The 15,775-nt window shown below is 44.5% G+C and overlaps 1 protein-coding gene across 1 annotated transcript in view; it reads right to left on the reverse strand.

The window, feature by feature from the left end:
• Nucleotides 1-15,775, reverse strand: part of LIME1 (Lck interacting transmembrane adaptor 1) — a 72,289-nt gene that overhangs the window by 14,035 nt on the left and 42,479 nt on the right. The window contains exons 3-4 of the mRNA XM_069243269.1: nt 9,783-9,837; nt 4,403-4,490 (exon numbers count right to left, since the gene is read on the reverse strand). Of these exons, the coding sequence (XP_069099370.1) occupies nt 4,403-4,490; nt 9,783-9,837 (143 nt within the window). The remainder of the gene's footprint in view (nt 1-4,402; nt 4,491-9,782; nt 9,838-15,775) is intronic.

Below are 15,775 nucleotides of genomic sequence, written 5' to 3' on the forward strand. Positions count from 1 at the left end.
CTTCTCTGACAGTGCATAAAGAATGTTCTGTTAGGTATATCTCTTGCGTGTGTTAAGATTACTTGCACCCTGGCTTTCTATTCATTAATATTGAGAAAATTTTGCAGTGGTATCACATGCTCAGACATATAAAAGGAAAGACCAGACTCATGCTCATTCATGCATTGGCATATCTGCTGAAACCTAGAAGTAGGACCCTCCTCTTCCCCAGGCAGTCTCCCAGGACTCCTTGTTCTTGAGCATATGTGAGTCTCTGCATGTGTGTGAATAAGACGTGCACCTTGACCAGAGTCAGGCCCCATCCCTGCTTGCCAGTCATTTCTCTAAGCAACCTACTGATGACCAGTGCTTGATATGAAGCATGCTTGCTGATGCTCTCCTATTAAAAGTATTTGCCCCGGCTGAGAATGCAGGTGACTCCCTTTCAAATTAAAGATGTACTGGGTATAGCAAGGTGGCAGTATTATGTGGTATGACTGGGGCGTCTTACCATGTAATACTAGGACATTACCCAGAAGTGGATCTCGGGTTCACACTAGTAAACCTTAGCTCAGTCCTGGTAGTGTGGCAAAGAGCAGTCAGAACACGTGTAGAGCATTTCACAACAACCACCTGGATGAGAAGTAAATGACACAACCTGAAAGAAATCCAACACCAATTTGGAAAAATAAAGCAGATTTCTATTTTAATTTAGACTCAAAAACAAAATTTTTATCTCACACACAACTGGAATTGTGAATTTTTAAAGCATTGAAAAACCGAGTACTTTTAATGGTCAAATGATTCCCATTGAAGTAAATGGTGAAAATCTTACGGTGCGATCAGTCACTTGTAGGGTGAGCTCCGAAACCCACTTGGAGTAAAGGTCTTGCAGGTCCCTAGGCCAAGCCTCTACAGTCCGTTTCTAGTTATCTTGCTTAGGAGGTGCAGAGGTGCTCTGGCTGTCTTTGGTACTGACGGGATCCGGGGGCACTGTCTAAGTGCAGCACTTGGCAAAAGCACACTTCGTGGTGAATTTATACTTTACACTGGTAAAGTAGAGGTCTTTTGGATCCCAGGACCTGAATCCCGCAGCTGAAACTTCGCCACCACGTCAGACGGCTCCGGTTGCAGAGGTGGTCTTGCAGCTGTCAATCATGGGGACTGGTCACACCAAGGATTCTTTGCTGCTCCTCTCGAAGTGTCCTCCTTCAAGATGCAGATGCTCAGGAGTGTGGTCATTGCTGATGTCAGTCACTGTGCTGGGGAACTGCTCTGGAGTCTGTGATGTCTGGTGATGTTGGTTACCTGGCTGGAATCCTTCTTGCTGGGAGTAATGAGTTTTCACCATGGGCACATGCTGATCACACAGTGCCAGTATATGGTGTCCTATGTTTGTACTGCAGCGAAGTCCAAAGTCCTGCTGTCTGTGACGGCATCTTCTATGTGCCTCTTCTTGATTTCAAAGTCAGAACAGAGGGTAGACATATACTTATGTCTAAGTGGTGGAGTTAAACGCAAGTTCAGGATCTGCACGGCTGAAACACCAATCTAGCAAGGTGCAAGTATTATGTAGTATGACTGGGGAGTCTTTCCATGTAATACTAGCACGTTACCCAGAAGTGGACCTCGAGTTCACACTAGTAATCCTTATCTCTGTCCTGTTAGTGTGGCAAAGAGCAGTCAGGCTACTTAGAGGAACATGTGTAAAGCATTTCACAACAACCACATGGACGATAAGTGAGTGACACGACTTGAAAGAAATCCAACACTAATTTAGACAAATAAAGCAGATTGGTATCTTAATTTAGACACCAAAACAAACTTTTTATCTTACATACAGCTTGAGCTGTGAATTTTTAAAGCGTTGAAAAATAGAGTACTTTTAATGGTCAAATGACTCCCATTGAAGTCATTTCCAGCGGATCTGGGTGTATTCACACCAATCACGGGGACTGGTCACGACAAAGATGCCTTGCTGCTCCTCTCGAAGTCCCCTCCTTCAAGATGCAGATTCTCAGGAGTGGGGTCGTTGCCGACATTGATCACTATGCTGGGGAACTGCTCTGGAGTCGGTGATGTCTGAGAAGCTGTCGGGTACCAGGCTGGCGACAGACGAGCCTTGGCAGCGGCAGAAGTAGTCCATGGTTTCTTTGTCAGCTGGAGGTTGTCCAGAAAGGAGAAGCGGCTTGAAACTTGGTGAGAGCCTCACTGCCACTTCAGGGGTGAAGATCACTGACTTTCTTTGGGCTTGCTCAAGAGGGGCTTAATGGGTTGCACTTCTGAGGACGCAACACAGCGTTTCTTCTGCAGGTTGCAGGTAGGTGACTGGTACCTACAGTCAGGGGAGTCTGCTTCAGGTTTAGGGATCCACTGGAGTCCCACTTGCTGGGAGCAACAAGCTTTCACCACAGGCACACGTTGATCACACAGTACCAGTATATTGTCTTCTCAGGGCACTTAAGTATCCTCTCTTTACACGGCGGCGGAGACCAAAGTCCTGTTGTCGGTGACTGTGTCTTCTTTGTGCCCCTTCTTGATTTCAAAGTCGGAACTGAGGTTCTGGTGCCAGGGGAACCCCTTAAATTCTGGTTTAGTGGGGTCGTTAAGGGTGTGGGGGACAGTGGCCAATGGGCTACTGGTCCGTGAGACTAGCCCGCCCCTGAAGTGAAGACTTCTTGTGGGAGTACGCTACTTTTCTACCCAGAATCCACTATTCCTAAGGTTTGCCAGCATAGCAGAACCCTTCTTCGGTTGAACAGACCTCCTAGCCCACTCTAAAGGCATGGCTATTTTTTGGAGTGTGTACACCTCCTGAATAACACATTTTCCTGCCTGCCAGCATGCTCAGGGCAGGAAGGGCTTTGTCCTGGGGTGGGAGACAAGCGATAACACATCGAGGCTGGTGAAGCATTTGAGGCTCACTGTTTTGATTACTGTAAACACTAGCCATCCTGGGAGGGAGGAGGTGTGACCTCCTTCTTTCCCTGGTCCTTTGTCTGGGTTCTGGGGGAAGTAGTAGCACCTCCAGAAGGAGGGCAGACTCTTGTCTTGGTGGCAAATGGCTCAGGAAAGCCCACTAAGACAGGGGAAATCCGGTATCTTGCTGGACATCCTCTAAGGACACCACCAGGGTACATGCTAGGTAATCCTGGGCATGAGAATTATGTTTAGGGTTAAAAAGCACAGTATTTGATACTAAACACGTGGGGAATTGGCCAAGCCATCACGAAGCTGGACATCTGGGGACTGCCTGAGTGCCAGCCCATGTTATCCCATGGACCGGTGGGTCACTTGTGATAGCATTAAGTTTTAAATGCTACCACAAGCTCATATATGCTTGTGCACATATGTCCACACTCATAACACAGTGCACCCTGCCTCCTGGGCTATAGGAGGCCTGCCTTAGGGGTGACTGACCTGTGCTATGGCAGCGAATGGACTTTGCTGCACTTAGTGTGGGCAGAGTAGAACTAAAGCAGGCAAGCTGCTCCTGCCGGCTGACATGGCAGCTCTGCAGGCTCTGCTTTTACTTGGTCACAAAGAGTGGCATAATCAGTGCTGCAGCCCTGGTGACCCCTTTACCACCCCTGCTCTGGGTACCACTTGTACCATTTACTAGGGCCTTACAGGGTGGTAAGGTCCTTGCCAATTGGGTTTACCAAACCACAGTACCTTTATAGGGGAAAGAGCACTGGGCTTGGGCCTGGTTAGCAGTTCCCAATGCACCATAAGAGTCAGAAATCAGCATCGAGCAGTTAAAATGGGGCCAAAAAGTGGGGACATCTGCAAAGGAGCCCAGTTTGCTATACTGGGTACCTGTCAGTACCTGCTAATTTAAATACCTGCTGATAACCCGTCGCAAAAGACAGACTTCAAAGTGCAAACCTCTAAAGATCCCCTGACTGAGCTGATATTTCGTGCAGCTGTATGGGTAGCTCGGCAGTAAGTGCACATAAGTGCTTGCAAGTTGTTTGTCACAGATTAAAAAACCTCATTGTGAGCCCGCCCAACCTTTACTCCTTTAGGATCCAATCATTAAGTATGTTTCTCCTGGGATGCCAATGATTCCTCTTATTTAGAGTGCCTTGAAGTTGGAAGATTTTATTAGTAGGCACAAATCAAAGTTAAACTATGTGGAGCTAATTCCCAAAGGAAGTTATGGGTACAGGAAGTATTACTACAGGAGTACTCATCTATGTACTCGTCGATGCCTTTGTGAATCTGTTCCAAAAAGTCCAACTCCCTATTAGTAAAATTGTAAAGGGGGCACTTCCTATTTGTAATAATTGTATTTGAATCTCCACTCAATATTCCCATTTTAGATGCTTTGACGCCAACTCAAAGATTATTTTTGGAGCACCTCCTTACATACTCCAAAATGCCTTTACGAATAGGCCCCATACTATTAACATTTACTCACTCGTTTCCTTGAAGCGGATGCTCTGGAGCTCGTGCAGCTTAGTGTCCGACTTGCTGAGCGACCGAAGCTGTGTTTGCCTTAGCAAGGTCTGGGGAAAAAAGGCAAGGGGTTAAAGCTGTGATCCTTTGAACGGTTCCCGCCATCAGCTCAGCTGTCTACTTTTCCAATCAACATCTTAATTTATATATGTATGTAGGCATCTAATATCAGAATACAGGGGATACACACAACTGATAAACATCGCAGTAGGATAAGTCTTCAGATATAGCCTTGGGTATCTGTAGGTCAAAAGTTTGGCCCATATTGACTCCCCCGGCATCTGTGTAACAAACATATATTCCCATGTTGGCAACACCCATGATTGCTCTTCTGTGTATGCCTCTACGCTTTGAGTTGGAGTAGTTCACTGCCTGTTGGTCATGTATTTACAAAGATTCTTAATGTTTCTGGGTTGCCTCATCTGTGCCGGAATTGTCATTTCCTATTGCCTGATTGTTAAATAACTGAAAATGAAAAAAAATGTTTAAAACAAAATGTATGTAGACACGTGTCTAACTTATGCTGTGCAAATGAATAGCGAAGAAATTGTGAGGAAGACTATAGGCTGTTGTCCTTAATACGGTATTTATAAAGTGCTCATACACCAGAGCTTCTTGGCTGTAGGGGCTCCACAATGTATACTGGAGAGGAGGTGGGGAGGCTCCAGAATCAAGTTCTGTTAACAGTGGTGAGGGTGAGGCTTACAGGTAGGACCAGGCAGGAAGACAAGTGGCAGAGCTGTCAGTGGCAGAAGCAGTAGGGATGGAAAGTCATCCGGGATGGGTGAGTATCCAGGTGGTCTTCCTTTGATGATGATTTGCATTACTGCTTTTTGCAGCCCCTGCTAAAATTAACAACCCTTTAGCCTGGGGTTACATTATACTTATTGGTAGACAGGGTAAGGTAACCCAAGAGGCGTGCTTCTCTAATGTACCAGCAAGGAACACACATATTCTGCCTGGTCCTCGTAAGAAGGATCCCTTCCCGAATGACCATCCTTAGATGTATCACAACAACCCAGCCCGAGTTGGGGTCTAAACCAAAATTGAACCAAATATTCAAATCAGACTCACAGTTGAAGATGCTGTACCTAGAATGGGGGGATGCGTCACAGTTGGGGCATGGCACCACATCCTGCCCTTAGCCTGCAATTCATCAGGAAAAATTCCAGAGTTAACAGAATGGGCACCCGGCTGTGAGCCCATCCCAACCAAAGTCCTCAGTTGGGCTGTCCCATGCAGGGACCTCTTGTGAATGTCGCCGGGTCCCTCTGCAGTGAGGCTAATGGGAGGAGGAACAGTGACCAGGAAACATCTAAGTTCTTAAACCATTGCTTAAGTGTTACTACTCACATCATACATCTATGAGGGCTAACGATGAGCTGTAGAAAAAAAAGCAATTGAGAGGAGATGCATGCTAGTCACAGATAGCGAAGGTAATAGAAATAAATTGTGTGGACACCATATTACAGGAGTAATACCAAGTAATGTGTGCAGTAGGTCACAAGAGCCAGGAGAGGGTGAGGGGGACTGGACTTGGGCAAAACTAAAACACAGACGAGTGAACACAAGGAAAAGGCTAGCCTCTACAGGGCAATCTGTGAGGTATGAATGGTGGATACATTCAGAAACTTGGTTATAATAAATTAACTATAATCAAAAGTCATCAAAAGAATACGTTACAGGATCTGCCGCTTTACCAGGGTTGCTTTACCTAGGAAGAGTCCCTACAAGACAATGCTAACCAAGTTCTCTGACTGCATGTCCGGCTAGATCAAGACAAACTACTGGGTGTAGAAGTCAAGTTTTCAAAGCTTTCCAATGAGAAGACATGATAATGCTGGAAAGATCTGTGATGGAAACTATGCCTCTAGGCTGCGTTAGGAACGGCCCGAGCGACCTGCAGCAGGAATCTCTGACGAATGAAGTTAACGAAGAAGAAAGAGGGTGACATATGTGGGTATATATCACCTTTAGTAAGTAAGGTAGCTGTTTGTAGATAACCCTATATCTACCATAGTGCAGAAAAAGTATTGTGTAAGAGGTACTGTGGAGACAACTGCTGAGTCCCAATCAAACCAACCGGAAGCTCAAGCAGTGGGAGCAGAGCAGCGGAAGGGAGGTTATGTTGAGAAGGACATCCAGCAGTGTCTGGGGCTAGGGTATCCAAAGACCTAAAGATGTACACATAAAGTGGCTACTGGGGGTACAATGTTCAGGCACAATAAAGAAAACTGAGTGGTGTATTGATTTTGTCTTATTTATTTATAAATTAAAAGTGAGTTGTGATATTGCAGTGCACATCCCAGGTGAAGGCTCATCTGGAGTATTGCACCCAATTGCAGAGGCTACTTTTTCAGCAGGCCAAGCACAGATTATAGAGCCTAGAAGCGAGTGAAAAACACACTGCTTTAACTGTGCCACGCCGTTTGAGGAAGAGTTCAGTAAGGGCCAGATGTAGGTAGCTGTTTGCATGTCGCAAACTGCGAAAAACGCAGTTTGCGGCATGCAAACAGCCTAACGCAATGCACATCCCCAAATTGCGAGTCGGTACCGACTCGCAATTTGGGGATGCGACTCGCAAATAGGAAGGGGTGTTCCCTTCCTATTTGCGACCGCATCGCTATGCTGAGTTGCTTTGTGACCGCGAATGCGGTCGCAAACCAACTCGCAGTTACCACCCACTTGAAGTGGGTGGTAACTCATTCGCAAAAGGGAAGGGGTCCCCCTTTGTGAATGCCGCCACAAATGTTTTTTCAGAGCAGGCAGTGGTCCTATGGACCACTGCCTACTCTGAAAAAACCGAAACCAAATGGTTTCGGAAGTTTTTCTTTTTGCAACTCGTTTTCCTTTAAGGAAAACGGGCTGCAAAAAGAAAAAAAAAACTGCTTTATTAAAAAAGCAGTCACAGACATGGAGGTCTGCTGTCTCCAGCAGGCCACCATCCCTGTGAGTGCATGGACTCGCTATGGGGTCACAAAATGCGACCCACCTCATTAATATTCATGAGGTGGGTCTTTGCGACCCCATAGCGAGTCTCAGAAGGTGTCTGAGACACATTTCTGCATAAAATTTTGCGAGTTGCAAATTGCGAGTCGGTATGACTCGCAATTTGCAACTCGCTAAACTTGACTTTGCTACATCTGGCCCCAAGTGTACTGGTCTATCTTAGCACCTTTGCACTTCATATAGGATATTGTTACAAAGCAACAGGATTGTCAGTGCAAGGGGTGATATTAGAATCATCAGATAGCAATATGGGTGTAAGAAGAAACATATTAGAAAACACCTCTTCAAGTAATTATTCCTTACATGAGTTCTTTGTGTCATTTTGTTAAAGAACGCCTTCATTGGGGCACCCCTGGGCGAAGTACTTTCATCTGCTTTTCATTACATTTCTCTAATTGCTCTTGCCACTTTAATTACTGGTGCTCTGTTGTGACAGGCTATTTCCTGGGGTCTGTGGACCTCTAGGGCAGCTAGACCGTCGTTGTTATTAGCATTGCTATTGTCGTTGGAACCACAGAAGCCAGATACTACTGCAAGCTTATGAATTGCCAAACATCTCCTTTGCAGACTTGGACTTTCAGGATGTAGTGATGTTGAACACTCATGGCTTTACTCTTGGAGGGTCATGAGGGGTACAACATCTAATTTCAATCAGTACATGTAACTCGCATAAAAACATTTAGGTTCAAGCACTGCTATTCTTTTTGGAAAAAGTAATAGGAAGTTGTTTTACTTAAGTAAAAATGACTAGTACTTTTAAGAAGCCTTTTGGCATCAATAACCATTCTCAATAACTGTTAGTGGTTACCCTTTAAATGCTCTAACGAGTCCTATGTGCAGTCATAGCAAGGGTACAGTTTCAGCTCTAAGCTTCCATTTGCAGTCAAAGTACAGCATGTAGTTTTGCAGGGCACAGACTACCAGTTCATTATCTTACTCAGTTCATGGGAGGGTGGCACACCACCATTCTGCAGAAGACCGCGTCTGGATGGGCACTGCACTCCCCGGTGCCATTTCCTGAGATGTGCACTGGTTTCTCTCCTGTATGTTGAAGTTGTGGTTGCAGTTCTTTGTGAGCAGGAAAGGTGCAGGTGGGGTATGGTCAAAGGGACATATAGGCTTGACACGCCAGACAGTGTCGCTCACCTGGAGTACTGATGATGCAGGACTGGTGACAAAGGCACCCAGGACCTCGAACTTAGCACAGCCAGGGGAACACACATGCATCAGCAGTATAGGCGTGCACGGGCTGCTGATGTCAGTGCTGCTTGTAGTGGGAACACAATGTAGCAGCAGGCTGCCAAAGCACAAGAGCCCTCTTGCTCAGTTTAACGCTGCCAGTATGGGGATTAAGAGTGAAACAATGAAGAAGCAATGCCCACAGGCCCTCACACTCAGTCAGCACCACTCCCAGCAGGCACATGTTGATGCAATAGTGGGATGTGGAGGCACACAGACCTTCAAGCTCAGCTCAGCACTGCTATGCCAACAATTATTGCTCAGGCTAAGCGGCAATCAAAGGTCTTCAGTCTTTGCAGTTTTTGTCCCACAAAAAGTCTCACAGACGTCTCACAAACATCTCACAGAAGCAGTCTAGCTCTCAGTGGACCACTGGACTCCGACTCTGGTCTGAAGAATGAGAGGTTCCCTACAAGCCAGACAATGTGTGCCTTCCTCTTTTGAACTGGGCTATCCTATCCCTTCAGGGGATGCAGCCAATGTTTCCTCCCTCTTGTTTTAGCCTTTATCTAAACATGTACAGAGCTCTTCCAAGACAATTTAGTTTAGTGTGACTACCACTAAACCCTATGGAGCACTTCACAACCACAGGAGCAACATACATTTAGGGAGGGACCAGGTCATTGATGCCCCACCTCTCATGTACCCAAGCACAAGTGATCCGGGAGAATGAAGGGGCCTAGTAGATGGATTTACACAGGGAGAGCAGGTGGGCAGTGTACTTACTGCAGTACAAGTAAGAAGGCTGCATGATTTAATCAGCTGCCACCAACCACTAGATGTGTCATGGCCTGGTCATGGGGCTATTAGTCACCCATGATAAAAGTACTGCCTTGAATTGATTCCTGTCGCCCAACAGCGTCTAGCACTATCCTGGAGAAAAACATCCCAGTCATGTGCAGCATGTGTCAGTGGACTTGTGACACGAGTCAACTGCATGAAAAACATACCTAGTCAGTCAGTAGGTCGAGGAGCAAGATATCACATGCTCACTGCAGGAGGAACGTTCCCCTCTACACATTGTTACTTAAGGTTATCAGAACACTAAAAATAAAGTCATTTAGAAGATCTCTAAAAATAGTAACCTGACTCACCACATCAACCATCATCACTCCATCTGAGCATAATGTCTTCTTTTTTCTTCTTTTCCTGAATAAGAGATAAGCAGAAAGTTACTGTGAAGCTCAGTAGAGATGCTTATACATCCACTAAGACTTTGTCAAGCAGTGTCACACACCAACCACTTCTACAGCAGTGTTCTCTGCACCCACTATTAGCCTTGACAGAGTGGTACCACGCACACATTAAGCCTTCATACAGCAGAGATGTACACACCAAGCCTTCCTTTAGCAGCAGCACACACCATACCTTCATACACAGGCCACTCACACACACACCAAAGCCTTCTAAAGCAATGTCATACATACACAGACCAAGTTTTCCTACCCCGGTACCACACACAACAAACATGCATCTGCACTGACACTTATACACCCACACACTTTGAGCCTTTCTAAAGCAGGATCACTCCTCCAGTCTTCCCACTGGGTTCAGACACTTAATATGTTTCCTATAAAGATTTTACAAGCACAAAACAAATCAAGCTTTCCTTCAGTTGTGGAACAACCCATGCCTTCCTACAACAGTGTTATAAATCTTCAAACCTTTCAATACCATTGCCCTCACCCCCCCCCCCCTTCTAAATAGCTGTGTGGGAGTTTGCAACCCTTTCCTTTCACAACCAGTTTGACACATAGCCTCCATCTTGATAGCAGTCTTGCAAGTGTATGCTGTTTATTATGTGCAAAGTTGCAAGCCTAAACCAAACCTTAGCTTTGTTATTGTTAATACTTTAACTATGAAAGTGCTTGTGCCCCTTAAGTTGGAGCCTGGAAAACTAGGGCTCCATGGAATGTTTCTGTTAGAATGCTTGTGTTCAAATCCACTGTTTGGCAGCAGTTGGGACTTACCTCTCCTGCATAAATTGTGGTACTTTGTTTCCTTCTTCATTTGAAATAAAGTATCCGCTTCAGACCTGCTGTTCTTCATGTCTGCTTGAGCACAACATTTTCCTTGTGACAACAAATTCTGTGGGCCACCAAAGTACTTGCCAAATCCATGCATTGAGTACTTGGGACACTGCTTCCATACCTCCCAGTGCTGTGTGATCACTGGACTGCACACGGTGAACTCTTAAGCACCACTGAGTGCCTCTCTGTCAGCTGGTCTCTGCTCAGGTCCCCAGACCTCTTCCATTAGAGATGTACGTTTTATGGTCTGGCTTGACAGTGCAACTGGTCCCAGACAATTATGTGTGTTTCATTAGGAAAAGGACTTTGGCTACGCCTACATGTTGGGAACCAGCAGTACGTTTTGATTAGGCAGAGTTTGTGTGCTTCCTCAAAAAAAGTGCTTGCCCTCCACACAGCAGTGATCATTTTATTCATTTATCCAGCTGCCTGAGCTTGAATGTTCAGAGGCACACAGATAACACAGCAATGCTATTAAAGTGCCTTACATAATTACATGGGAGCGAATTGGGGACACCGCCGATCCAGCCTGAGGCAGACTGTGCCCTGTTCATGAAATAACTATCTGTCTGAAACAAAATCAGCTCAATTACGCTGTTGCTCTGGCTTCGCCATTGACCTGGTTCCCCTATCCCTTTTTAGACTTTTTGCCACCTCTATTTCTCCTGGTTTAATGGAGATTTTTAACCACCCCTTGGCTACAGCATCTGTTCCAACTTGCTGGTAAGGGACTAAGGTGACTCTTCTCCTAAAAAAACCTCTTGCAGACCCAGATGTCTTGTCTAACTACCAGTTGATTTCAGTGTTACCTGCAGCTTCTAAAATATAATAGAAAATTATCAGTTGACCAACTACCTGGAGGCCAACATGCTTCTTCATAGTATCCAGTCAGGTTTTTGGCCACAACATAGTACCAAATCAGCCATCTTGGAAGCTACGGAGACCATTAAATGTGTCCTTGATGAGGGGAAAAGTGCTGCTCTCATTTAATGGACCTGTCTGCTGTCTTTGGCACCTTGGTACATCCAATGCTTCCGCAAAGGTTGGCAGAAATAGGCATAGGTGTTTCAGCTTGGCAATGGGTTAAATTCTTTCTTGAAAGCAGAGCACAAGAGATCTGGCTTGCCCCTTATTCTTCATCTTAGAAGAGGCTTTAGTCTTGAGTGCCATAGGGCTCGTCATTGAGTCCTACCCTGTTCAACATTTACATGGCCCTGTTAGCTACCTCGATTGATCTCATGTTGTGGTAGCTCTATCTTATGCAGATAGCACATAACTACTTCTCACCTTTAATCATTCTGCTTCCCACCAAACTTTTTCATTTGCTGCTTGCCTGAAAGAGGTTCTCACTTGGATGCATAAGTGCAGTGCTGACAAAATGGAATTCTCTTGTTTGGGAAGGCCAGTAGCATCTGGCCGGGGGACATTCCACCACCCTCTACTTCCCTCCCTCACCACCCAAAGGCAGAAAGCATCTGGGAGTAAAAATTGATGATAAGCTTCCGATGGGATCCCAGATTGGGTCAGTAGCCGGCATCTGTTTCGGTCTACTGCGATCTATAAGGAAATCTTTGGACCTCCTACCAGTTTGTGCCTGTAGAACATTAGGCCATGCTTTAGTGACATCTAGGTTAGGTTAGAATACTGTAATGCATTCCACATTGGAGGGCCCAATTATAAGATCAGAGAACTGCAGATAATTCAAAACACAGCAGCTTTAGCCTGTCCGGTAGAGATTTGGTTTTATCTCGGTTGAGGAAATTGCATTAGCTACCCATCAAGAACAAAATTTTGTTCAAAGCTTTAATTATTGTCCATCATGAGTTTTACATGTGTGGTCCTAGACACTTGATTAAGAGAATTCTTCACTATAATCTTCTGAAATTGCTTCGTTCTACCATGGCTTTGCTTGTAAAGATTCAAAAGCTTCCCTTGGCCCGATCTGGAGGGTGTTCCTTCACGGTTTCGGCAGGCAGTTCTTGGAAAAAACTTCTGACTTCCCTTTGTTTGAGCCAGGATGAGGCCATCTTCAGGAACGAATTGAAAACACACTTCTCATTAGTCTTATTGTGAGTGGTATACGGAATGAGGTGAAGCAACCCTGGGACACTATGCTAGAGTAGCCTGTGCCTTACAAATTTGGCCTCATTCATATATTTTGTTTTCAGATGGGAGGAGGGCAGTCATTAACCTACTTGGATTTTTAGGTCTAGCTTGACAGTGCAACTGACCTTTGATCTTCACCAATAATATTTTACAGTTTTTTGCTTCCACACAAATAAATATCCATTTCCGTGCTGTTTACTTGTAATGCTTCACATTACCATACAACATTTCTTTGAAGCCAGACCTATTGGCATTACCAATGCATGATTGTGTTTTTCCTTCTACATCCTTTATTCCCTGAAGTGCCACAGTGGAATGCACACTGTGTTTCAGCCCTCGCAATCTCAGCAGCGTCATCTGTGGACATGCCTGACCCACCCCAACTATATGCTGACACAGGAGACATTTTGCTTCTCATGCCTCACCGGAAGCAAGAGATCATTGGGAAACTGCCTGTTGCTTGTCAATGGAGTAAGCACAGTTGGTCTGACACATGAAATGCAGCGAAATCAAAGATGCACTGAACAAGTGTGTCATAGTGATGCACAGACCTATGGCCTTGGCTTTTAAAATTACAGAATATTTTGTGTGCATTTCAATAGTGATGCACTAACTGCTGATTCAAGGTACTGATTTGATGGCGTGCTCGGTGATGGACATGCTTGCATGTATGAAACAAGATCTTCCCATCTCAGAATAACACCTGTTTTTTTTGTATGCATTCCACCATAATGCACTCTCCCATACCCTATGCACATCACTGTACTGCATCTAATTATGACCGTCCATGAAATGTTCTAAAATACGTGGGAAAACAAGCCATTGTTTCCTCCTGATAAAGCATCATTTTCATAAGATTGATCTGTTGTGTTTCTTTGAGGACATTTAGAATACCAAGGAAGAAAAACTCAAGGTAAAATGTACATTAGTATTAAAGAACTTAGCATTGCGGCTTGGATCCACCACTGTTTTTTGACATGATTTTGAAAACAGATGCCAAGGAACAAGTCAAGGTCATCAGAGGCAAAACATTTGTAGAGGAAGTAATGAATAAGTATCTCAGAGTTTTTTGGTGGAGGTTGGCAGACTCATATGCTTTAAGCACAAAATCAAAGTTAAGTGGCTGCTGTTCCTCTCAGCATTGGTAGTGATCTAGAGAAAGAATTGGCCACTTTTTGTAAAAGAGGTATAACTGAGCCCAGTTGAGTCTCTGCAGATTTCGCCGTTAGTTGTGGAACATAAGTACAATGAAGAATTGAGGCTCTGTGTCACTATCTGCATTTTAAACAAATATGTGGATTCTCACCCTTTTCCTAAGATCGGTGGCATGTTGGCTCTGTAAGGCAGGATGGAGTGATTTTCCTAAGCTTGATCTAGCATGTGCATACCCTCAGGTAGAACTTGAACCAGAATGGAGAAATTTAGCTGTGTTCTTTTCCACTTTTGATACTTTTTAGTACTGCCAAATGCTCCTCATATTCAGAGATATCAAGGAAGTTTATGTATTTCAAGGTGATATGCTCATCTTCGCTCTGAGCAGACAGAACATGATGTGATTTTAGATAACGTTATGAATGTCCGCCAGGAACGTAGTGTTGTTGTAAAGAGAAATAAATGTGAATTTTTGAAAGACACAGTATAATATTTAGGACACACAGTCTCGAAAGATGGGATTGAGCTGTGACTTGACTTAGCCAATGGAATTGTTTTTTTGTTTTTTTGTTTTTTGGTGCTGTGACTCGGATACGAAGCCAATGCAGTTGTTGACGCTCCTCTGACAAGTTTTGATTGAAATCTCTTTTGATTATGCCTCACACATGGAATTTTTGAATGATATGCTAAAAAAGTGGCATTTCTTTGGAATCATGAGTGTCAAGAAATGTTTGATTTGATCAAGACTCAGTTGATTCAAAGCACTTATACCATATAATGCTTAATTGTCTCGTTGTTCCATGGTTGATGCTAGTTTTGGATTGGGAGCAGTGCTTACTCAGGAGAGGAGAGGGTGAGGAATTCATAGTGGGGCTTGAGACATGTGTGCTGAGATACACTGAGTTGCACTATTCTGTAATTGAAAAATAACTTCTGGCATGCTGGTGGAAATGAGGAAACATGAGAAGCTATATGCCAGGTTTTGCCAGCATTTCTTGCTAGAAGCTGTGCATTAGGATGAAGTGTTGAAGCTGGTTGTATTATTTGTCAAAGATGGGTGACCTAAAGAGTAGAAGGTGCACCATAGTCTGCAGCCTTTTGTTAAAATCTTTGATGGGCTGTCAGTGGAAATCTCGGCTGTTGTTGTGCACTGGTTTATCCCACTTGGAAAAACTGAGGTTCACAGTTGTCAATAACGCACATGAAGCTCATCTGGGATGTATTACAACTGAGAGAAAGATCTGCCTGGATTTTTGATGCCTGAATATGGAAGAGGATTTTGAGAAAATTGTCAAAAACAGTGTGAGTTGTGAAGGGGAGTCAAATTTGGTTCACCCATTTTCCAACCTCTTGAATTAACTTCTAAACCACTGTTGAAGGTAGGAGTGGATTTAGTGGGGCCACTCAACTGTTTGTCAGCGCAGTTTCATTTTGCCATAGACATGGTAGACTACTACAATAAGTGATCTGAGGTGAGATTTGGCTCTGCACTGAATGTTAAAGGAGTTGTGGAGTTCCTGAAAGATGTCCGCATAACAGAAGGCTTCAACGAGTAACTGGTGTTAGATAACGATGTGTATCTTGTGAGTGCGTACATGGCTGTATTCTTGGAATCAGGGTGGTGTGAAAGACGTGAAGAGTTCCCTATATCATCTGCAAATGGAAGGTCGAGCGCATGAACAGGGTGTTAGATGAGGGTATCCAATGGGTTTTGGAAAATGATTAGAGTGTGATGAGTGCTGTGACATCATTGCTGTGGTTGTACCAAACCAAAGCCCTTTCTGTTACCAAAGTACCAC

This window comes from Pleurodeles waltl, chromosome 7 (genome assembly GCF_031143425.1).
Source record: "Pleurodeles waltl isolate 20211129_DDA chromosome 7, aPleWal1.hap1.20221129, whole genome shotgun sequence".
NCBI lineage: Eukaryota > Metazoa > Chordata > Amphibia > Caudata > Salamandridae > Pleurodeles > Pleurodeles waltl.